Source organism: Empidonax traillii, unplaced genomic scaffold, assembly GCF_003031625.1.
Source record: "Empidonax traillii isolate 1590-97213 ecotype Southwest subspecies unplaced genomic scaffold, ASM303162v1 scaffold111:size2041728, whole genome shotgun sequence".
NCBI lineage: Eukaryota > Metazoa > Chordata > Aves > Passeriformes > Tyrannidae > Empidonax > Empidonax traillii.
Genome location: NW_020955304.1, coordinates 1,507,999 through 1,531,020, shown reverse-complemented (window position 1 = coordinate 1,531,020; position 23,022 = coordinate 1,507,999). Strand labels below are relative to the sequence as shown.

At 53.6% G+C, this 23,022-nt stretch overlaps 2 protein-coding genes across 2 annotated transcripts; one reads left to right on the top strand and one right to left on the bottom strand.

The window, feature by feature from the left end:
• Nucleotides 1-442: 442 nt before the first annotated feature.
• On the top strand, nucleotides 443-3,280 carry NUDT16L1 (nudix hydrolase 16 like 1). Its single transcript, XM_027882756.1, has 3 exons — nucleotides 443-682; nucleotides 1,057-1,317; nucleotides 2,290-3,280. Exons 1-3 carry the CDS (start codon nucleotides 458-460, stop codon nucleotides 2,731-2,733), a joined length of 930 nt encoding a protein of 309 aa, XP_027738557.1. The 5' UTR covers nucleotides 443-457; the 3' UTR covers nucleotides 2,734-3,280.
• A 1,922-nt stretch (nucleotides 3,281-5,202) lies between these two features.
• On the bottom strand, nucleotides 5,203-22,361 carry NAA60 (N(alpha)-acetyltransferase 60, NatF catalytic subunit). The gene is made up of 7 exons (XM_027882757.1): nucleotides 22,230-22,361; nucleotides 12,281-12,396; nucleotides 11,012-11,141; nucleotides 9,636-9,732; nucleotides 7,156-7,390; nucleotides 6,217-6,397; nucleotides 5,203-5,804 (listed from the first exon to the last, which is right to left on the bottom strand). Exons 2-6 carry the CDS (start codon nucleotides 12,388-12,390, stop codon nucleotides 6,241-6,243), a joined length of 729 nt encoding a protein of 242 aa, XP_027738558.1. The 5' UTR covers nucleotides 12,391-12,396; nucleotides 22,230-22,361; the 3' UTR covers nucleotides 5,203-5,804; nucleotides 6,217-6,240.
• Nucleotides 22,362-23,022: the final 661 nt, after the last annotated feature.

Genomic DNA, 23,022 nt, shown 5'->3' with positions numbered 1-23,022 from the left:
GCAGGGGCGGAGCCAAAGGCTGAGGGGGCGGGGCTTGGGACAAGGGCGGAGCCAGTGGCTGAGGGGGCGGGGCCGGGAGCAGCAGGGCGGGGCCTGTGCGCGGAGGGGCCGCGTTCGTGACTTGGGGTGGGGCCAGGGCGCTGTGGGCGGGGTCCTCCGTTCCGTGCCCCGCCACGTTCCCGTCGTGCCCCTCGCCGCCTCTTCCCCCCCCCGCTCTGGGCCGCGATTGGCTCTCTGTGGCGCTCGGCGCGCGCAGCCGCGCCCGCCCCCGGTACCCGCGCGCCTCCCGCCCCGCCCCGCCCCGTGCGCGCGCGGCGATTGGCGGGCTCCGCCGGTCGCCCATTGGCCCCGCGGCGCGCGGCGCGCCGCCATTGGGCGGGCGCGGGCAGCGGTCCCGCCCCCCCGCGGCGCGGCGGGCACGGCGCGTGCGCGGAGCGGCCGGCGGTGGCGCGAGGCGATGGCGGCCGTGGGGACGATGGCGGCCATGGGCCCGCTGCCCGCCATGGGCGCGCTGCCGCCGCTGCCCACGCTCGGCGTGCCCGGAGTGCCCGAGCTCAAGCCGCTCACGCGCTACGAGGCCATGCGGCTCGGGCCCGGCTGGAGCCACTCGTGCCACGCGATGCTGTACGCGCCCAACCCGGGCATGCTGTTCGGCCGCATCCCGCTGCGCTACGCCGTGCTGGTGAGGGCCGGGCGGGGCCGGGCCGGGACCGGAGCCGGGGTCGGTTTCGGGAGCGGGGCCAGGAGGGTCCTCGGGCCGGGTCGGGGCGGACGGGGCTGAGCCGGGCCGCGGGTGCGGGGGCGGCGGGTGAGGGGGCGGCTCCGCGGGGGATCCGAGCAGGGTGGTAGCGTCAGGCCGCGCCCGAGCCCGGGCCCGCGGGCGGTGCGGAGAGCCGGGCAGGCGTCGCTGAGCGGTCCTGGATGCGCCGGAGTTGAAAGGGCCGCCCCGGAGCGCCCCCCGCGCTTCTCCGGCTCCTCCGGAGGCTCCTCGGCCCCCCCTCGCCCCCCGGCGGGGGCCCCGCCGTGCCCCATTAACACCCTGCGCCTCTATTGCAGATGCAGATGCGATTTGACGGACTGCTGGGCTTTCCCGGGGGGTTCGTGGATCGCCGTTACTGGTCCCTGGAGGACGGTCTGAATCGGGTGCTGGGCTTGGGTTTGGGCTGTGTGCGCCTGACGGAAGCTGACTATCTGTGCTCGCACCTGACAGAGGGGCCACACCGCGTGGTCGCGCACTTCTACGCCAGGCAGCTCACCCTGGAGGAGCTGCACACCATCGAGATCAGCGCGGTGCATTCCCGAGACCACGGGATGGAGGTGGGACACCCGGGAGGGGTGTGCGAGCTCTCACTTAGCCCAGGGAAGGCGCCGCTTCCTCCTGGGTCTGCCGGGCGGCCCTGGCCAGCCCGGCCGGGGAATGCACCGCAGGTAGAACTGCCGGGGGCCGGTGCCAGCACCGCCCGAGGCATCGGCGATAGGAGCCGGCCAGGGTCGCGCCGTGGGCTCTGGAGCGCAGGGAGCTCCAACTCCAGCCTTTCCCGGGGCCTGCCCGTGCAGGGATGAGCCCGTGTCACCCTCGGCCAAGCGATGTGGCCAAGAGCCGTTTGCAGCTGGGGGGGATCCCCCTGCCCTGGGCTGAGTGCCCTGGACTGGACCGTGACTGCCGTGTGGTGATGTCGCTGTGAGCCGAGTCCTCCCCGGCCCGCATGGGGGTCGTGCGGGGGCACCTTCCTCCTCCTCCTCCTCCTCCTCCTTCTCCTCTTCCTCCTCCCGGGCAGCTGAGTGTGGCTGAAGCCCCGGGGCAGTGTGAGAGACCCAGGGCCTCCCCCTGCGCCCCCGGGCGCTCGGTGGGTGTCGAAGCCGCGTGAGCAGAGCCAGAGGGCACTGGGTTGTGGCCTGGGCAAGGGGACGCGGGGCAGCTGTGGTGTCCCCACACGGGGCAGGGGCTGGAGGGGGAAGGGAGACTCCCCGTAGTGGCCTGGGGCAGCGGGATCCCCCTCAAAGGGGCAGGATGGGGGAACAGAGCCAGGGCTGGGACAGAGGGCTGGGCAGGGAGAGCAGGGCCATGGCTGGGGGAGCTCGGGAAGGGGCAACACTGGGGCTGAGCTGGGCTGAGGGCAGGGAAGGGCAGGGGTCGGTGTGGAGGGAAGGCAGGAGCTGGCAGTGTGGCAGGGCGGGCCTGGGCCGTGGGCTGGCGGGCACTGGGTGAGGGTGTGGGGAAAGGGGGGCGCGGGGAGGGGGGGCTGGTGCTGCCGTGGCCCTGCTGAGCAGTGCCCTGTGCCTTTGCAGGTGATGGGCATGGTCCGGGTCCCCCTCTACACCCAGAAGGACCGCATGGGCGGGCTGCCCAACTTCCTGGCCAACTCCTTCGTTGGAACAGCCAAGTTCCAGCTGCTGTTCGCCCTGAAGATCCTGAACATGGTGCCGGAGGAGAAGCTGGCCGAGGCGGTGGCCGCCACGCAGAAGCCGAAGAAGGCGGCCATCGACCACGCGGGAGGGGCGGCGGGACACCTGCACGGCCACAAGGCGGGCAACGAGCTGGGCAAAGCGGGCAACGAGCTGGCGGAGCGGGCAGAGCACCCAGGCGCGGCGCAGGCGGGGGCCGAGCAGCTGGCGGGGCTGGAGGGCCAGGCCCTGGCGGAGCAGCTGGCGGGGGCAGAGGCGCTGGAGCAGCAGGCGGGGCTGGGGGCCGACACCGTGGCAGAGCAGCCGGTGGGCGAGGCGATGGAGTGACCCCACCGTGTGCGCGCTCCAGTAAAAGTGGGTGAGCCGAGAGACTTCTACCTTTCTGACCCGGGGCTGCAGTGGCTGCCCACGCGACCCCACTGCCCAGCCGGGAGGGTCTGGGTTTGTCTGAAGCAGGGAAAAGCGATTTATTTTTATGGCCATTAAACTCTTAGCGAGCTTCCCAGATCAACCTGCACAGCCCCTGCAGAGAGTTCATGTGCTTACGTGAGGGCGCCGGAGCCTTAGAATTATGCTTTGATTTCAGGGACACGCTGCCGCTGTCAGGTCCCCCTTTCGTTTTTAAGGAACAAAACATCTGATTTTTTAAATGCCCCGTGTTGACTCGGCTGCTGGCAACGGCCACAGCTGAGGGACGGGGCTGCAGGTCAAGCACCTCTGCCCATGTCAGCGACCAGGCCCCGCTCAGGGTGCCGGTGCAACAGAGCAGCTGTGCCATGAATTCCCTCTGGGGCGTTAGGGGTGCTCATGTGGGGCCCTACCTGGAGATCTGTGGGAGCAGGAAAGTGGAATAAATGGCTTTGCTGAAAGTTTAGCACTTGGGATCGTTCTTGAAGGTCGAGGCTGAGCCTGGGGGACCCAAAGCTTGGCGGGGGGAAGGTAGGGGTGGGAGGGAACAGCATCCATCAGCTCCTGCTGCCACAAGGGTTTGTCCTCTGGACTGTGCCAGGGCCAGAGGCAAAGGACAAGGCTGCTGGTGGCAGCCCCTTGGGTCAGGGGGCTGTGGGGTGGCTCAGGTGCTGCCCCGCTGCAGCTCTTGAGGTTTTGGGTTAGTCCAGACTGGCTCATGCACCCCAGGGCTCCAGGCAGGAACCATTTGTGCCATTGCAGATGCTGAAGCACCTCCTGGGCACTGGCTGTGCCTGAGGGGCCTTTGTCCCAGCTGAAATGTGGGGCAGCCAGCAAGGAGCCCCAGTCCCTGTGGGGCTCAGGAGAATCCTCCACCCACCACTGGAAGGGCAGGCTCAGTGCTGGAGGAGCTGCTCCCTCTGCCCTGTCCCCCCCTCTGCCTGCTCCAGGCTGATCCCTGTCTTGGCATGGCAGCAGCTCCCCCAGGATCCCCCCAGCCCCCGGGAGGAGGGTCTGTGGGCACCGCCAGCACAAGGTCGGGGCCAGAGCAGTCAGTTGGTTCCTGTGCAGGGACAGACAACTCAGAAAAGAGGTTTGGTTTAATTGAAGATATTTAGCGAGAGGCTCTTCAATAAATAATGGGCTGCAAAGTGGGGACAGGGCTAATGCCCCGGGACAGGGTGGCAGGAGGGCACAGACCAGTCACAGCTCCCCTGGGGATGTGCACCAGTGCTGCCGCAGTGGAGTGGGGTTGTGTAGGGGGAGGAGAGGAAGGGGACACACACACACACTTCAGTGCCAGGCACTCAGGAGAGAACGAGCTTCATTCTGGTCCAGAGAAAGCAAATGCTGAGGAAAACCAAGGGCCTAAAGAACCTCTAAACCAACAGATGTGTTTAAGTAAAAAGTGGATAAGTGAAAATATCCCAGACTGAAAAGTGGTAACACAACTGAGGGTGTTGTGGAATTGAGGCTGGAAGGTGCATCAGGGGCCCTGGGAAAGCTCTGGGGCTGGAAGGGGTCACTGTGCCCCTGCCCCTTCTGCTGCTGTGGGCAGCTGGGCTGGGGGAGGAGCATTCTGCCCAGTGCCACTGACACCAGCTTGGCTCCTCACAAACACTTTTTTACCTTGTGTCAGTCACTGAGCTACGCCTCTGAGCCCCAGAAGGACCAGCACCTCCCAGAAGAGGCTTGTGCTGCTCCCAGAAGGCCCATGCCAGCCCCTGGGGCTTCCTGCTGCCCAGGGCCCTCCCCTCCTGTGCCCTTTGATTAATGACCCCCCACCCCAGAGGCTCAGACGCTGGCATGGCTTTCTGTGGCCATCCAGTCTGCAAGGCCTTCTAAGACCCAGCCTGACCTGTAGAGTCACCCCCAGGTCCTGCCCAGCCCCTGCCAGAGCTGGCAGTGCTGGCACGTCCAGGCCCTGCACAGATGGAGCTTGGACCCCTCTGCTCCAGTGACACAGTGGGAGGGGAGTGAGGAACACGGTGCTGAGCAGGGGAAGAGCCTCAGCCAGGGCAGGAGGATTTGCATGGGAATGTAGCAGGGCCCACGGCCTGGCTGCAGCTCTGGGGTCTCCACACAGGCTGGACGTGAGCTGCCAGTGAGCAGAGGCTCAGCTGGCCCAGCCAGAGGGGTCCTGCAGCCAGGACACTGCCCAGCACAGCCCCAGACCACAGCCCAGAACACCACAGCGAGCAGCTGGGGGCATCTTCCTTAGCAAGGAAAAGCTGTTGTGATCTGTGCACAGATTCCATCACTCCAGATCCTGCAAGAGCCCAGTGCCAAGGGAGGGCACATACAGGGGAGGAGACGGGCTCTGGACTAGACTCTACACCCCCAGCTCTCCTCCCCTGCTACATTCCAACTTGGACAGAGGCAGAAAGATCTATACACTATAATACATATATATTTCACTATGAAATAGCAATTTCATTCCCTGCCTTCTACTCAATGCATCCCGAGTTCTACATTTCTTTGTACGTCACTCCAGAGGGCTGGTGGGGTTGGGTAGTTCCTCATGTGAGGCCGTTACCCTCCCTGCAGGTTACCCACAGGAAACACGAGCAGCTGTTGTGGGAGGACCAAACCATGATTCTCACTCCCCCTTTCCCCTCACCGAGCTCCCTTTCCCCAGCACCACAGGCACGACTCTCCCCCTCTCCCCTGCCAGCCCTTCAGCGGTTCCTCAGTGCACGTTCCTGACCCTCCCTCAGCTGCTCTGGGAGCAGTGGGAGCAGCAGCTGAACCCACGTGTATGGAAGGGGCAAACTGGAGGCGAGGGAGGTGGTGGGGACAGTGCAACATGCACACGGAGTGGTGATGGACACCCAGGCTCGCCCCAGCCCACGGGGGTCGGGGCTGAGCCCCAGGGTGAAGTTGCCCAATGTCAGTCCCCGTGGAACGGGGAGCTCTGGGTCACTGGCCAAGAGCTGTCATCACTGGAGCCAGCACAGAGCCGGGTGGGTCACGTGGAAGGAGGAACGATCCTATGGAAAGAAAAGAGGGCAGGTGTTGTAGGGAAACCAGGCGTTAATGGCAGGTCTCTCGAAGCGTGCAGGGGAGCCACAGTGCTGGGAATGTCAGAGACATGCAATGGCACTGGCAGCAAATGGGCTTCCAGTTCCTGGGCTGGGACACTGAGGGCTCAGTCTCTGAGGGTCTTGCACGCTGCTCCAATATCTGGGAAAAGGAGAAGGACAGCACATTCCACCTTCTGTTGGGTTCTGGGCTCAAGTAAACACGATCAGAATGTGAATCCCCTTCCAATGAAACCAGCAGGAGTTTTTGGCCACTGGTTGTAGGCCGGAGCACAGCGCTGCCCAGGCACTCCACAGCACAGGATGCTCCCCCTCCAGGGCTGTGGCCATGGGGCAGGGAGGGGCTGTCCCCAGTACCCACCTGGGCTCCCCGCACACCCCGCGGTCACATTGTCCGGCTGTACTCGATGCCGCTCTTGGCAGAGATGCCAGACCAGGGCAGGAGGCTGCACAGGAGGCTCTGGGCTTGCCGGTATATCCTCTGGGGAATGGAGCACGGGCTCAGGCTGGCTAGTGTGGATCCAATGTGCTGTAGGTAGTCAGTGGCCACCAGTTAAGGACAAAAACAGTTGCACTGTGACTTAAGAAATAGGTGAAATCCCTCTGTGTGCAGTGGAGGCTGCTCTGCTCACTCAGACCTGCTCCTTGCATTCATTGCCACCACCTGTCCATCAAAAGCAGGTCTGTTCTCCCCTGTAAAAGATGGCAGCAGTTTGGGAATGCTGGCTCCAATTGTGTGGGAAATACCTCCTTTAAGCAGCTGCCAGTTCTCTTTGCATTCCATGGCAAGTTCCTGTGGGAATGGCAATCCATCCACCTGTCCCGAGAGGCTGGGATTGACCAACTACACCTGGGAAAGACTGAATTTCTTTCCCTGATTTGGTGACCTGAAACAAACTCCCTAAGTCAGTGTGAGAGCAGCCTGCTGAGATCCAGGCCAGGCTCTCGAAGGATCCCAAGTTACAGGAAGCAAGACCAATGGTTTCTCTGCCATGTTCCATGCAGGCCTAATCCTGCACCCCACAAGCCAAAGCGTGCCCAGCACTTTGGCCTAACACCAGCATTCACTATCACTGGCATCAAAATTGCTCCAAAAATCCTACACTGACTCCCTGAACTGTCCCAGACGAGCTGGGGGAGCCTGGGGACACGTGGATCACTGTCAGATCCCTCTATCATCTCCTCCCTTCCAGCTTCAGGTTAAACTCACATCTGAGCAGGCAGCAGTCCCCACACTCTGGTGGGTTGCTGTTGTCAACCCCAAACATGGCTTGGCCTGTGCTCAGCAGGTAAAGGATATAAGATTGTCCAGGGTGGGTGCCCGCCGTTGATGTAGAGGACGTAGGTGAAGCCATCTTTGAGGACCCCTCTGATGGAATAGTAATAGGGGAGATAGTGGTGCTGTTTAAAGTCTCTGTTTTCATAGAAGTTTATTGCTGTGTTGTTGGTGGTGAGGACGTGCAGGTAGATGGCTTTGCAGTGGTCCTGGGCAGTGGTGGAGATGTGGTCCTTCAAACTCTCCAGCAAGAGTGAACCTGTGGAAGGGAAGAGCAGCAGGATCACAGCGTGGAGCCTTCCTCAGCATGAGGGCTCGTGGGGCCCAGCTGAGTCCTCCTGCACCAGGGTCTGAGCAGGGATTGCTGCACGTCCCTGAGGGCCCCAAATCCCACACAGTTCTCAGAGGATCATGCTAGATGGTTTTAATGTGAATCTCATCTCACCTATAAGCATGGCTTCAAAAAACAGAGATCTTAAAGGCACAGACCTCTGACTCAATAATCACAAGGATGAGCCAGACATGGGACTTACCACAGTGTCACCCATCCCCAGCGGAGCAGCTCCCAGCTTTGGGGAGTCATTTTCAATGGCATCAGTTTCACCCCATCCATTTATTTATTCTAAAGCCATTTAAAACAGCAGAGTGTCAAAAACAGAGCTCCACAACCAGAATATTTCCTTGTGTCTGCCGAACTCAAAATCTAAGAACTGGTGGGTTTTGAAGATCCCTTCTAAGGAAGAGAGCAGAGGCACAGTCTCATTCAACCTGGATTTGGTGCAGCCAGCAGGAAAAACCAGAGGAGGGCACAGAGGGTACTCCAGTCCCAAGAGACAAGACCTGGAGGTTCATCCACACCACCTCAACACGGCATGTTGGACCCAGCAGAACCTGCCTGGGAACTTCTCCCATCAGGTGTGGTAACACCCAGCTAAAGGATCAGCCTGACTAATACACACAGGTGAGGTGGCTGCTGCTCTTTCACAATCGCCAGGGCCTGCACAACTTCCAGCATTTCAGGACAGAAGTCAACAGCACTGACTTCATGGGCATTTGATACTTAATGAGAATTTATATCATCCAAACCCAAAAAGACACTGAGAGGCATCAACAATAGAGCAGTTCAGTTTAGTTATGACACATTCCAGTCTTGAAACCTCACAGAAATCCAGCTGCCCTCTGGTTTAAGAATAGCAGAGAACTAGAAACCAAAATCTTTTACTGTCTTCCAGAGAAAAATCAGAGTTTTAGTGCTCAGCAGCATGCCTGGGGTGAAGAGCATCCTGCATGAAAGGCTTCAGCTTCAAACACCAGTAGAAAAACTCTCAAAAGAAAGGTCTCAGAAAAAGCAGCAGCAGCAGCTTCTTTAGACTGTGCTGCTACAGGTACAAGTTCAAAGTTTTTGAGAGAGGATGGTAACAAGCTGTGTAGATGTAATGGATGCAGGACATACTGACTCCGATGGGAAAAAATTCCAGTAAGATGGAGTTGGGAAGAAAAAAAAAAAAAAAGAGGCCTTGGAAACTGAAAGGAGACTCAAAGCCACCAAAATTTTATAGAATAACCCTTTATCACCCTCTCTGAAGATCATTCTGTGCTGCTATTTTCTCCTTTGTACAGAAAAGTTCTCTCCAGTGGCATTTCAATGCAAGGTTTGAACACAGTGCTCTCCCTGAGGACTCTTTGGTCATCTCTTTGTGCATCCTATCAGTTTGTCCCTTTCCAAACACGCCTGGGGGACAAGGGAAATAATGGAAATAATGAGTTATATCTGTATCCACTGAAGAGATCCCAGGTGTGCAGCCCAGGATCCCACTGCCAAACCTGGCCTGTTCCCTTTTGCAGATCGAAGATACAGATCCCGCCTGAAATCGCCCCAGAAGGGCAGCATTTGGTGACAGAGCACACCCTGCTCTAGGCAGAGGTAAAGCCTTTCTGAACTGCAGGATTCCAAACGGCTGCAGGAACGCTGCATGTGGCAGCAGACATTCAGAGCTGACTTGTCCAGGCATTTGAGATCTAACCCGGCCCAAGTTACACTCTTTTTCCAGTTCCCTTTGCCATTTTCTAACTGTTTATTCTATCTGTTGAAGCTGAAAGCTTAAAAGCAGCTCTATTTTCTGCCTCAGAGATCAGGCTGCTGATGCCCATGAGAGAAAATCATTTCAAACCCTGCTCCAGAGTGAAGTTCTCACACTTTCCAGTCAGTCTGAGCAGCAGGACTGGGAGTTTTTGATGAGCTCAGCTGGCCCCTGGGAACAAGACGGACAAAGCCCTGTGCTCTTTGGAAATATTTGCATATTGTGTTGTGTCCACACCAGTAAAAAGCTCTCAGTGCAGCTGCACTGACACCAGGCAGGACATGTGGGTGCATCACCTTCCCACCTGCTGGTATCAGTCAGGGCTGAGCCTTTCCTACAGGGATATGCTGGAGCTCCTTCAGTCACCCCCACTGGCCACACATGCCAAACAAGAGCAACAGTTGTCGCTTGGCAGCATCTTACCTATTCCATGTTTTCTGAACTCCTTCACCACTCCAAGACTTAGGATGTAAGCAACTTGAGTGTCCACAGGAAAATTGGAAGCTAGGATGTCTCCATCCTGAGTAGAAATGAGACAAGTAAGTTATTTAGTAGGGTACCTGGGGAGGCACAGGAGAAAGCAGAAATCCTGTACTGGAACACCTGAGAACAAGACTAAAGCAGGAATCTTCTCTTCACTGAACAGTCTTAGCTGAAGTTTTTGTAAAGGAAGTTCAAAAACCTAGGCATGGTTCCTTTGGGATATTCCTACTTTCACATCTTCTTCCCAGACACAGAACACAAATCGTGGTGTTTCCTGACTACAGACATTACCTGGGGGCTGAGGGACAGAACACACTGGCTTTCTTCACCAGGAAGGATTCAAAGGGCCAGTTCTGGAGTCACCCATCAGTGTCTGGATCAACCCAGCAGCTCCTCATGGCCTGCAAGCTCCCCCTGAGCTGTGTCAGCTGGACATCCCTGCACTGCTGTGGGGGACAAGGAGCACGTTCCACAAGCCCAACTGCCCGAAGCAGTGGCTGAATAAACCCTTGGCTTCCAGCTTGGCTTGGGACAAGAGCCTTTTGTTAGAGTTGCTGAAGGTGCAGCTTCTGACTTTGATGAGCTTTGAGGTGAAGCCAGATAGCTGAAGTGAAGAGACCCGTGCTGCTCAGTGCTCTCAGCTCCTGTGGATGTTGGGATTACTGTTTAACCACAACACTGATGGCCTTTCTGGGGTTATGCACCCTCTGCACTGCTCCTGCTTTTTTTTTTTAGTGGTCTTCTCCCACACTGTGCTCAGTGACCATCCCTCCTCTCCCTCTCTGCTGTACTGTGTTGTCTCTCCTGGCCTCCAAGCTGTGTTATCTCTGAAGCTCAAGCTCTTTGCAGGCTGGTTACCTCCACTCTGGGTTCCCGACAGGGACTGTGACAGTGGAGGGGGTTCTGCAGGAGGTCACCAGAGTGACTCTCCCAGTACAGCAGAGAAAGCGCTTAAGTAAGAAAGGAAGAGGTTTCTTCTCCCACAGCTACACATCCTGCAGTCACCAGGGACGTGAACACTGCCAGGCAACAGTTAAACGCCTCCTGCACAGGTATTTGGGATTACACCTGCATGATCTGATCCCTCAGCTTCCCATCAGGCTGCAGCAGGAAGAGGCACCAGGCTCACGTGTTCATCCCCCCACCCAGGCTCTGTGAGCTGGAAATTAGCACGTGCTTCATTCCCTAAATTAACTCTGGGTCAAGCATCTGAATAGAAGCGGGGGGGGGGGAAACAAATCTCCCAGGCTGGTCCCACCCCTGTTAACCACAGCAAGAGGTGGATGATGTCACTGGAGCTCAGTGCAGGGACGTACCTCCTTGTGCACCTTCGTCCTGCTCTTGATCTCCGCCACGATCATGCCCACGATGGAGCCTCTGTACGTGGCTGCGAGGGAAAAGAACTTCTTGTTGGAGGTGATATCTCGGTACCATGAGTCAGGGTACCTGGGAAGGAAGGAAAACCGGGAATGTTTCAGGATGCTCAACTGGAAACAGCCGTTGCACCCCCTTTGGTACAATGTCATCACAGAATGGCCCCCTTGCCTTGCTGAGACAAGCACGTTTTTGTTTTACATTCAATGCCCAGAGAGCTTTCAATTCCAGCTTTAGCAAAGTTATTTTTAAATGCAAGATCCATCTGCCCTCATCTAAAAGCGTAAGGATCTCATTAATTTGATACACGTGTAAAAAAAATACTGCATGTTGGAACAAAAAAAAAAATTTAAAAAAATCACACCCCCAGCCTCCAACTCTCCTCCTCCTTCTGCAGATACAAAAGGGAGACTGGGGTACTCATTTATTTCAAAATCAGAGTTCAGCCTTGCATTTAGAAGAAATCTACAAACTCAAAATATTATGAATGCTTTTGCTGATTTGTTATATTTTATCCAATCTTAATTATAATCTGCTTAAATATTCTGTAAGCCTTCTCAACAAAGCTAAAGAAAATAACCCCTTGAAGCCTACAGCTATGGTTTCCTCAGATGCTTTAGGCCAGAAATCCGTCACTGTCCCCCAGAAAAGCTCCTCGTTCCTGTGCTTTTGCAGTCATGGGCATTTACCAAATGGGGCCTGAGGAACTGACCTGGGGCAGGCTGAGATCAGCTTTAAGCCAGACCTTTGGGAGCAGCAGTGATGCTGAGGACACAGGCAGGCACTGCTCATTTCCCCTGGGACATTCAGAAGGACAGTCCCTCAGGAACAGCTGCTCCCTGTTGGTTTGGTTTGGCTCTGAGGGCATTTCCTCGGCAACACGCTCCAGGACACAACTTCCTTTCACAAGCACAGGGATGCTGTCCCTTTTCCTGGAGGTCTGTCCCTTTCCCCACCTCATTCACAGCCTTTCCCAAAGCCCATTTTCCTGCGCAATTCTGCACACAGGAACTTTCTGATGCCTTCGGGCCCCTCCGGGCCAGGCAGCAAAGGGCCGTTACAGCAACACCAGCACAGTGCACAGGAGATCCCGAACCTGCTGCTGTCCTGGCACCAGCCCAGATGGCTGCAGAGCCTTTGGAGTCAGCTCCAAACCGGACCAGTGCAGGCTCCCAGCCTTTGTCTGAGATCCCCCCGAGCCAGTGACGTACTCTATTGGGAACCAGTCTCCACAGAGCTGTTTCACCGTGTCTATGTCATCGTGGCACAGCAGGCGCAGGTTCACGTCCGTCAGTGCAGTCGGGGGCACCTCCTCTGTCATTCACGCCTGCAGGGACAGAGGAGGCACATGAGGAACGATGGAGGACAGGGTCTGATCCCACCTCCAGCCACCAGCAGGATCTTGGCATTGGTAAGGCTGTTTTTCCCCAGCAAAATGGATTTTTCGGGAGAGATGAAGCAAAACATGGCAACGTTCACTCGAGAAATAACTTGCAGCCGTGTGTTGCCCACAGGATAAGCCCAGCTCGCTGCTCAGCCTGACCCACCCCTCCAGCCCCGCATCCATGCCCATCCCGCTCCCTGTGAGCACAGTCTGGTGTGCACATGGCCACAAGTCCTTCCAAAAAGAGCTCAGGGTGCTGCATTAAATCAGCCAGCAATGTGCCAAGTGTACCTTATGTCGCACGGAGCTCTTCAGATGTCTGTGCAGGACCAACATTTTGTTAAAACAAAACTGAGCAAACAGCTTGAAAAGCAAGCGCTGCTAGAAGAGCATTTAGCAAGTCCCCTTGCACAATCCTGCCATCTCCAGTGAGTACATATGCAGAGGATTCCAACTCTTTAAAATGTTCATTTTGTTCAACCTATGCTGGTGAAATGAGATCTGCTTTAGGCAGGACAAAGCCCCACGTGAGCTCGACAAGGCACAGCAGCTCCAGGAGTTCCAGCAGCAGTTCCCTTGTCTCTCTTGCTCCAGCCCTCCCAGGTCAAAGACCCAGACCAGGATGCAAAGGAAAAAAAAGCCAAATCCACCACCCTTAACAACAAAAACAAATGACTTGAAATTTTTACTTTTCACAATTTTAAAGACTCTCAAATCTTGGTTGCAAAATGCCGAGTTATAAGGGAAAAGCTGCACACAGCAGTGTTTGTCTGTGCCCTCCTGGTGAAAGGAATGCTCAGGTTTCCAATCCTCTTGATTTAGAGCTCAGAGCTTGAGAAGGAACAGATTTAAACACACTCCTCACCGGACTGGATGTGCCATTTGAGCAGCTTCAACACAAAAGTTGTAACCGGCAAAGTTACAATTGCCACTTTTGTAATTGTAATTGTAAATTTGTAATTGTAAATTGCCACAACTTACACTGTGGCAATTAATTGTAAGTCATTAAACTTGCTTTGTCAGATACAGTTGCTCTGTGACTGGCAAAGGTGCACATAAGGAGCAGGCCCAGCAGTGAACCCCATTTGATGTGTTTTGACAGCACACAACCCTGTGCAATGGCTCTCCTAAAAAATATTGAAACACACCCTTTTTTCCACTGTACCCCTCAGAAAAAAAAAGCAGGTTAAGCCACAAACCCCACATTTGGTCCCCAAATTTCTCTTTTAAAGTACATAAACCAGCTTTTTTTCTGCAGCTGCACTGGATGAGAGGGTAGAAAGCAACTCCCAGTTTGCACAACACGAGGATATCCAGAATACCCAGATGTCCCTGGCACTCAATATCAGCACTGAGAGAGCTCCAACAGCTCTTGAAAAAGATGAAATGGGTGGGTTTCTTCAAGCAAGGGATCCTCCCAGACACAGCTTTCCTCCCAGTGACTGCTTCTACATATTTCCTGGAGAAAGGGATCCGTAATACTGACGTGGATCACTTGTTCTCCTCCAAAGAATTCCTTAAAAAGAATCACAGCTATTTCCCAGCCTATTCTAGGACTGTGGCTGCATGTTTACTGAGCAGCCCACAGCGTTCACAACCAGTCCAGATGCCGGTTTCAAAACAGCTTAAGCACCTACAAAAACAGTACTCCTTGCTGCCTTTAGAACTCATTTTACACTCCTCGAATTGTCTCAAATCCCTCGAGGCTGGACGTGGAATCTGCACCGTGTCATGGCAGAGCACACACTCAACACAAACCCCGGGTGACCTTTTAAGAAGCCTCAGCTTTACCCCGTGGGACCCTGAAGGAAGGAAGGGCACGATCACTGGCTGTGGGTGATCTGATCCACACCACTCCTGCCTGATGGTGTGGACCCCGGGCCCACCCTCACCAGACCCTTTGCTGAGCCGTTTCAGAGCAGTGACACACCACAGGAGCACTTTTCTCGTGAAGTTTTAACGCTCCTGTAAGGCCACACCCCTTCTCAGGCAATGCTCTCAGCATTAATAAATCAGAGAGAAATGAAACCAACGCGCCAGGGCCGTTATTTTTCCTAATGAGTACAAAAGACAGGGCCCAGGAGCAGAGTGAGCCTGCAGCCACTGCGGGAGAGGCAGAGCCAGCACAGGACACATTCCTGGGAGGATTAGTCCGTGTGTATCCAACACTACATTCTCAAAGAGCTGGGCAAGCATTACACATTATCCTGGAGCTGAAGCCAGCCTTCAAACAGTAATCCATGACTGTTTTGTTGAACTGGGTAATTCCCCTCCCCTCAAATTCAGACACCAGGATGGGCTGTGTTTGCAGGGAGTCACTCCATGACCCCATCCGGATGCTCCAGCACTTTTTAGGGACATTCAGGACATCTGTCTGGCACTATGTCCTGTCACAGGGTTTTAGAAAGGCAGAGCTGTGCCCCTTCCTCTCTGGCCAGGTCTTGCTGCAGTAAGAGGCTGCTGTGACCAAGAGAGAAGAAATCCCAGGCCAGTCAATCCCCTTCATACCCAGGGGACAGCTCTCCATGGATACCTGGGAAACACCCAAGAGCAGGTCCTGCCCCTGGGCACAACCAAAGTCCTGAGCAAAACCCTCAGCCAGCACAGTGACCAGAGCATCACTTTTACAGTCAGCTTAGTTTTAGAGGACAAAAACATATGTTTGGAAGCACAAAGAAATAATAAACCCCTCCAGTATCAGTGTAAAATACAACCCCAAGGCTTGATGAAAGTTAAAAGGGCAATTACGGGTTTGGAGGTAGCAACACAATCTGCTTTGTGACAGTGCCACTGTGGGGAGTTCAAACCCCAGGGTCACAATAGAGGCAGCTCAGAGGAGCCTTATGACAAATATTTAGCAGTAATGGAAGTTGGATGAGCAGAAATAGTAAGCACATTACTAAATTAGCCAACTTGACATACAGTTTTAAATTAAAGCATGTTGTAAGGCCCCAACTTACTATTTAAAAATAATCTTTGGCATCAATAAGCTCTGGCTTTAATGAGCTAAAGGACAGCATTTCACAATTCTGTCTAAAAGGCAGCAGAGCCTTTGGCTCCCAGCATCAGCCCGAGCAATGGCTGAGGCTCCAGGAATTGTTTATCCCTGTTCACTGAGCACAAAGAGCTGAGCACTGACACATTTCTACCACCAGCACTTCCAGGCAGTTCTCATTTTCAGCCAGGTGCAGGAACAGTTTCTTTATTAGAACCAGATGCTTTGCAAATAAGAAACCTCAGCTCGGGCTTTTCTCGAGAGCAGGAAGTTTTCTTTCCCTCTTGAAGTTCTCGTATTTAAACAACAACAATAACAAAATCTCCATCAGATCCCATTTCTAGAGAAGCAGGCAGCCACACAGAACCAGCACTCTTAATCCAACAGGGTGTTCAAATGCAGGATAAAGCCTGATGCTGACTACACTTTGGCAGGCAGCTGCTTAAATGTGTTTGAAAATCCCTCAAGCACTTCCATACCCACAAAAACGTGGCCAAGTGGTTCTGCAAGTCAAGATTTCCCTTGTTTAGCACTCTTAGGCATGTTTTAACAACATTTCTGCCTTGTGCAGCCTGTAAAAATGAGTGAGACAATGAACTGTCACAAGACACTGGTTTCATTAATTTTTATTTGGATTTCAGCTTCCATTCAGATGGACTCATGAAATTCCCAAATAAAAAATTTATTATCTAGCAACAAATATCACCAAATTTCCTGGCAGAATAAAAGCCAGGTAATCTAAGACTGAAGTTAAACAAATAGTAACTAGGATTGTTTACGTATATAACTCCCAATAAGGGATGTGCTGGTTTCAAATGTAATGTTCACACAAAAACAAACGGGAGGGAATCTTCTTCACTTGCAGAAACAAAGCTAAGACTGAAGGTCATCAAAAAACCTTTTACTTAACAGGTAATTGAAATCAATTAATCCTGAACAGAAAGAAGCAAACCTGCAGGAAAGAGTAAAGAAAACCAATCCCTGGCAGGCTGTGGGTGATCCCATAATTCAGGCAGCACTGTCCCCATGGACACACACACACCCAGCCACCCTGGTATTCCCAGCACCTCCAGCACAAAACAGTGTGGAACCTCACAGGGATAAAGATTTTCACCTCCTGGAATTCAAAGCATTTACTTGGAGCACACTCCTGCTGGATTAGTGAGGATTATCTGCTGTTGTTGCACAGAAGGAAAAGACTGAGCTCCTGCAGGCGCCTCCTGAGTACAAACCGTGCACAGGCCATGCTGCAGCAATCCCAGGGACACCGCTGGACACGGGGCCCTTCCCTGTGTGTCTGTGCCCAGCACTGCAGCCATGCATACATCACAGTGGCCCTGTTTTACTTTACAGATGCTCCCTGGAAGGTGTCCATGCACACACAGCAGGACAGAGGTGGATTCCTCATGCCTGGAACCCTCCCCAGAGGAGCTGCTCCAGCGAGGCCACCAAATCCTTGCTTGCGACTCCAGTGTGGCCAGTCCTCAAATCCCAGTAAGGTAAGATTTCCAGGAAACAAATTCTAATGCCACCTGGCATCCTGTCTCACTGGTAAAGAAACAGGACCAAACAAAGCCCAGAGAGAATTTTAAAAACTCCCCAAAACGCAACACAGCACCCAAACCAGCCACGAACTCTGCGATTGCCTGGGGACTGTCACTTCCAGCAGGAGTTTTCACAGCTAGAAGTCCTTCTACCTTGTGCCATCTGGCTCTGGGGATTTGATTTACACTAAACCATTCAATCTGAACCAGTCTGATTCCCCAGAGCAGCAAAGATTTCCCTGCTGCATTTCATTTTCAGCTTACTGTGTTTTTAGGTTACTGGTCTCGCAGGGAATGTTCGACACAGACAACTCCTGCCACCGAGCTCCCTTCAGTTAATACAATGAAAATGCCACTGGATTTGAAAAGATCACGAATTCATTACTAAGAATCTCAGAGAGGCAATTCCAGGGCAACATTATTAAAGCAATAGGAGTCAAATTTTTAAAGATATTTAAATAGTGCCAGTATTTAAATGACAGTTCCAAGGTACTACCTACCTTAAGTATGTCATAGAGTAAAAATAATTAGGTTGTTGCTCAGGCCCACACAACATCAGTGAGGAGCAAATCTCTTCCCCCTGCCTGGGATCACACAAGTTCCTTTGGATCTGAAGGTGCCACTGGAAGCTGTGCTGCCCACACCAAGAGCCCCCCTGTGCTATGTGAGCATTGCCATCACACCTCTGTAGGCGATTTGTTACACTCTGTTTATCCCATTTAATGCTCCTGCTCCTTCTAGGAATCCCACAGGGGTTCACCTGGGACAAGCAGCACCCAAACCCCAGAAGACACAGTTCTCCTCATTTCCAGTATGTGATGGAAACCAGCGGGGCTTGGAGTTCACAGTCATAAACAGACCGTGGTGGATTCACCTCTATCCCTGTACCTTCATCACATCCCACAGGAGTGCTGCCCAAAGCTGCCATCACTTCATTCCCTACATTAGCAGAAGGGGATGCATGGAATGAGTGAGATTCTTAAAGAGAAATCTAGGACAGAATGACTGACTCTGTGCCTTGATCTGAAAATAACGTAATAACGTGGCTGGGAGCAGGCTCTGATGCTAATTATGTGATTTTACAGCACTCCATGACACTTTTTGATCCATGCTCTTCTGTCATTTCTACCAGAATCACAAGCACTGAGCCTCAGAGCCCTCGTGGACCCTGGGTCACACAGGGACGTGCACTTGGAGCTCCTCATTATTCAGATTCCTTCAGCACAGGAGCTTCTTTCTGGGCAGAAAACTGCCCTCCCCAACCACTTGCCCCTGCACAGCCTCCCCCCAGGGCTGCCACACCCTGAAGATCACCCTGCTAAATCAGAATCTCACCAAACACACCAAACGAGTCAATCTGAAATCAAATCGCTCTCGTCTGGAACAGCCACAAGACTTGGTCAGAGCACACTGGACAGCCAGGGAGGCAGCACTGTCACACACAGCCCGGGAAAACCCTCCTGGCATCCAGCCCTGCTCCCAGAGGCTCCCCCCACGCCGCTCAGACAATTTTTCCTCAGCTCTGAAGTTCTGAAAACACGGTTCTGAGGAACGCGTTTGTGCCCTGACTCCAGCTCCGCCCGGCCCGGGGTGTGCTCAGCACAGCTCAGCACTGAAAGCCTGGAAGCCCAACACACTGAATCACCCTAATTAACACTCTGGCCTCCTGCCGCGAGGGCTCAGCGTTTGAAACAGTCCCTAAAAGGATACTGGGAAGCGAGAAGGCGAAATGCAGTTCTACCTGAGCAGCAAGCATTGGTTATTTATTCGAAACGAAAACACTTACTGTTCGTGCAATCCTCTGACACTCGTACCCCTGATCCTTTGCCCACTTGGAGCCGGCCTCGTCAGACTCCCGGCAGCACGGAACGTTAATGTTTTGCATGCGAGCTGCTTTCCAGGCTGCTCTTTCTCCCTACAGCTCTGGCAACATCGGCGGAGCCGCGGCTTTCACGGGAGCTGCTCCCCCAGTGAAGTGTCTCTAAAGCACAGCGCTCAAGGCATGGCTTCCTGCTGCCCCAGATACAGCGATTCCTCCCGGGAACGGCAAACAAGAATCTCTAAGAGGGTTTTGCTGTTAAATCTTTTCTTGTTAAGACGGGGAAGAGAAAATCTGCTTTGTGACAGTGGCACTGTGGGGAGTTCAAACCCGAGGGTCACAACAGAGGCAACACTGGCAACAGGAACCTCGCTGGGGGGGAGATTTAATATACAAGTTCCTCCAGAAGAAAGAAAACAAACAAAAACACCCCCACCCCCCACATCTCATCAGACTGCTGTAATTTCGAATTTAGAATAAACAGCCACACGGAAAATGTATGTCAGTGACTGAAAAACCAGCCAGAAATTCAGCCTGGTGTGGTGCAAAACCCCGGGAGAGGGGAATTGGAGGCTGCCCCCATTTCCTACACAGCGTCCTCATTATGGAGCAGCAACACAAAACCCAGTCCTTCCACCTGCATCCTTACAGGGGACACCAACACAGAACTTTTCACAGGTTACTGCAAACGAGGTGCTTTCATATAAAATAAATTTTAAAAATGCTTGGCAAGAGCATTCCATTCTCAGCTGGCAGACAAGTGTCCCGAGCTCACACCTCTCCAAGATCCCAAATTTAAAATTTGAGTTAAAATGGCTCCTTTTCCTTTCCTTTCTCAGTGACTTTTCCAGCATGAGACACTCAGATTCAGCTCAAAAACCCCACTGCTGCTGTCTTAAGCCAGTAACATTTAAAATGGATTCTGGCAGAGGTGTCTGCTCTGACAGCCACATAGTAAGTTGAAAAGGAGAAATCAAAAACTTAATTAAAAGTTAACGTTGGAAAACGGAGCAGTTCCTGTTCCCACCTTTCTGCAGGGAGGAAAGTGGTGGGGGGACACAGTGTGAGACATGAAGCTCTAATTCTTTTTGCAGCAATCAGACACACTTTGGATAAAAATAAAAAAAAAAAAAGGCAGGAAGATGGGAATGATCCTACTCTGAGAATGATTTTGGATACTGCTTTACTTCCGAGTTTGTAGATAAGGTGCTCAGCCAAGACAGAACTTTCTCTGCTGTTACTCTGAACAGCTTAAGCCCAGTTGGTTCCTTAAAAGCATCTTAAGACGTCGCTGGAGGGAATTCCTGCCCTTGACCCACAGCAGCCTGGGATGAGCAAGGGAGGCTGAGCCTCCTGGATTTCTGAATCAGCTCTGCCAGGAAGTCCCTGCCTCTGCACCTGTAATTCCTCAGGTATTTACAACAGCACCGTCATCCAGAGTCAGCCTCTGCAACCACAGCTTCCCCTGCTCCTGCTCTCTCCAAAAATTATGCTGGGAGTGGCCAGAGTGGGGGACACAGGAGTGGAAAAGGGACAGGAAGTGAGGGAATGGCTTTTGGGGTGGCAGGACCAGTTCCCATCACTGAGTGACAGACTGCACTGGCCCAACCTCTGCATTCACAACTAACACCCCCACATGTAAATAAAGGTCATCCTTAGTAGGGGAGAAAACACCAGACAGGAGAGAAGCACCAGGCTTTGTCAACAAAAACAAATGCACGTGTTCTTTAAAGGCTCTTTGGATAAAGACCAGTTTCTGAATTCCACTGAATTCATCACAACCAGGGCCAGCCCAGAGACCTGAAATCAGGATGATTGACACTGGTTCAGGGAAAAGAAGTGAAAATTAAGAGTGGCACAGATTTTAAGAGACATTCACAGGCCAGTCCCCTACCAAGCAGTCAGGCATAAGTCAATTTACTGTAAGGACACCCAGCAACAAGCTGAGAGGAACAGCAACAACTTCAAGGAGCAAAATGACCTATCAGAGCAACACTTACACGCTACTGAATGTTTCTTCTTTTACCACCAGGCACAGAAACACTAATTAAAGCAGCTCACAAGACACAACAGGAACTACTTTTTAAGCTGCAAGATAAACCCTTCTGCTTTACAAGCCTGGTACCTGTCCCTGCTTCTAAGGGGGGTGAGGCTGCTCGGTCTTATCTTGTAAATAAATGAAGAGTTCACATTGGGACAGAGTCACCAGCTGGGGGGGTTTTGTTGGGTTTTTTTGTTGTTTGGTTTTTTATCCCACCTCCCTTGTGAGGCACCTGCTGGAGTTTATTCGCCCAGACAACTGGTTTATCTGAAAACACCACGCACCAGAGCTCCCCAAACACTCCCACAAGAGTCCTTCAAAAAGGCTCCTGAGGAAACTAAGCTGGGCTAAGGGGAGTCTGTGGCACATTAGAGAAGTTAATTAAGATAATTAATTACATTAAACAAATCTAGCATGAATCCACGGTGAAAGGAGATTCCAGCTATGACCTATTCAGCAAATTCATAAGGAGATGGAAGAAGAGAGGAACGGATATGCAACAAAACTGGTTGATGGTCCTTTGGGATAAGGCACAGATTTCCAGGATGGTAAAATTTAGGATGTTGACAAGTGTAGAAAGCTCTCACAATGCCCAGAAACAGATAAATCTGTAAGCTGGTAGATGAAAAAGAGAAAGGAGAGGGGCAAACATTTCCAACTCGTGTGAACCACTGCAAGGGGGAAAACCATCCACGTTCTCACAGCGAGCTCCCTGAGAACACTTGTTGCTCGGCAGCAAAGGAGGATAATGGGAACTATCAAAACAAACAGAGAGGGGAAAACACGCATCTAGGAAGTCTGGTTTGAGCTGGGGACAGAGATTTAACGCCTCTGTGTATCTGCCAGCAGAGAGCCAGACACCGAGACGGGAGGGGAAGGATCTCCGAGATCACCCGGCACAGGCTGGGAACAGCAGCGCTCCCAGCACAGCAGCCTCCAGAACGGGGGTGCTGTTTCCAGCACGTCCCTGAGCAGGGACATCCCACCCCGCAGAGCCCGAGGGCACACTAAAGGCTCAGCCTGTCTAGGTACACTTTAAAAAAACTCAACACGCGCCCCGCAAACCCCCCGGCCGCCAGCCCGTGTCCAAACCAGCCCGAGCAGCTCCTCCCCCTCCGCGGGGAAGCAGCGAGATACCGCCGCGCACGCCACATTCCCGGCTGTCCCGCGGGGAACGGGGTGGGACACAGGCGAGGGGCTCTCCGTTAGCGGGCAGGGCCGGAGCGCACCTCGCGGGCTCCGCGGCCTAGCGGCGGGCAAGGGGCGACGTTGCCATGGCGACCGGACGGGCCCGGCCCGGGCGCAGCCGCCGTGACAACCCCGGTCCGGTCGCCCCGCCACGCCACGGACACCCCTCCCGGATCGCTCGTGGCTCACCTGGGAGGGGCGGCGGGCGCGCCCTCAGCACATCCCGGAGCGGGGCCGGACTCGGGGCCGGGGGGACACGGGCACGGCCGCCACTTCCTCAACCGGGGCACCGCGCAGTAACGCGCCTCCCCATTGGCTGCCGTCGCCGCGCGTGACCGCTGGGGCCGCGCAGGCGCAGAGCGGGCAGCGCCGGTCCCCTGAGGCCACGCGGGCGGCGCCGGGCGCGGCTCGTAATTAAAGGCGCTGTTAATTAACGGGGCGGCCCTGAGCGCACGCACTCGCGAAAGGGGAGGTGGGGTTGCGTCACGCTCCTGTGTCACCTGGCCGGAAGTTTACCCTCCGTCCTGCAATGCAGAAGGAGGCAGGAGGCTTCTCACAGTGCAGGGAGTTGGTGACACTAACTAGTCTAATTCTGAATTTAGGAGTGTTTAAGAGTTTTTCTTTGTTGTCGAAGCTCTACAAAGTGAGTTGAGACAGGATATTTCAGTCGGAAAGGACCTACAATGCTTACCAAGTCCCAACTGGCTGACCAAAATCTAGAGCATATTAATTTATTTTTAATAATAACAATAATATAATTAATAGCCAGAAAGAATTATTACTGTTATTATTATTACTACTACTAGATAATCTGGGGGTCAGAGTAGACGAAATCCAGAGGTGCCTTCCAACTCTAACTATTCCATTATTATTATTATTATAATTAACCTTCCCTTTTCAGCTGTTTCATTCACATCAGACTTTCCCATCTTCCACCTCATTTGTCCTTATTTTGCAGCCAGTGTGGAACTGCAGAGCCCAC

What these genes read in the sequence shown, in the direction of transcription:
- NUDT16L1 (XM_027882756.1), top strand. Translation starts at nt 458, where the DNA reads ATGGCGGCCGTGGGGACGATGGCGGCCATGGGCCCGCTGCCCGCCATG. An exon ending in CGCTGCGCTACGCCGTGCTG is followed by an intron (nt 683 to 1,056) that starts GTGAGGGCCGGG and finishes CCTCTATTGCAG; the next exon opens with ATGCAGATGCGATTTGACGG. An exon ending in CCCGAGACCACGGGATGGAG is followed by an intron (nt 1,318 to 2,289) that starts GTGGGACACCCG and finishes GTGCCTTTGCAG; the next exon opens with GTGATGGGCATGGTCCGGGT.
- NAA60 (XM_027882757.1), bottom strand. Translation starts at nt 12,390, where the DNA reads ATGACAGAGGAGGTGCCCCCGACTGCACTGACGGACGTGAACCTGCGC. An exon ending in GGAGACTGGTTCCCAATAGA is followed by an intron (nt 11,142 to 12,280) that starts GTACGTCACTGG and finishes CTTCCTTCCCAG; the next exon opens with GTACCCTGACTCATGGTACC. An exon ending in GGACGAAGGTGCACAAGGAG is followed by an intron (nt 9,733 to 11,011) that starts GTACGTCCCTGC and finishes ATTTCTACTCAG; the next exon opens with GATGGAGACATCCTAGCTTC.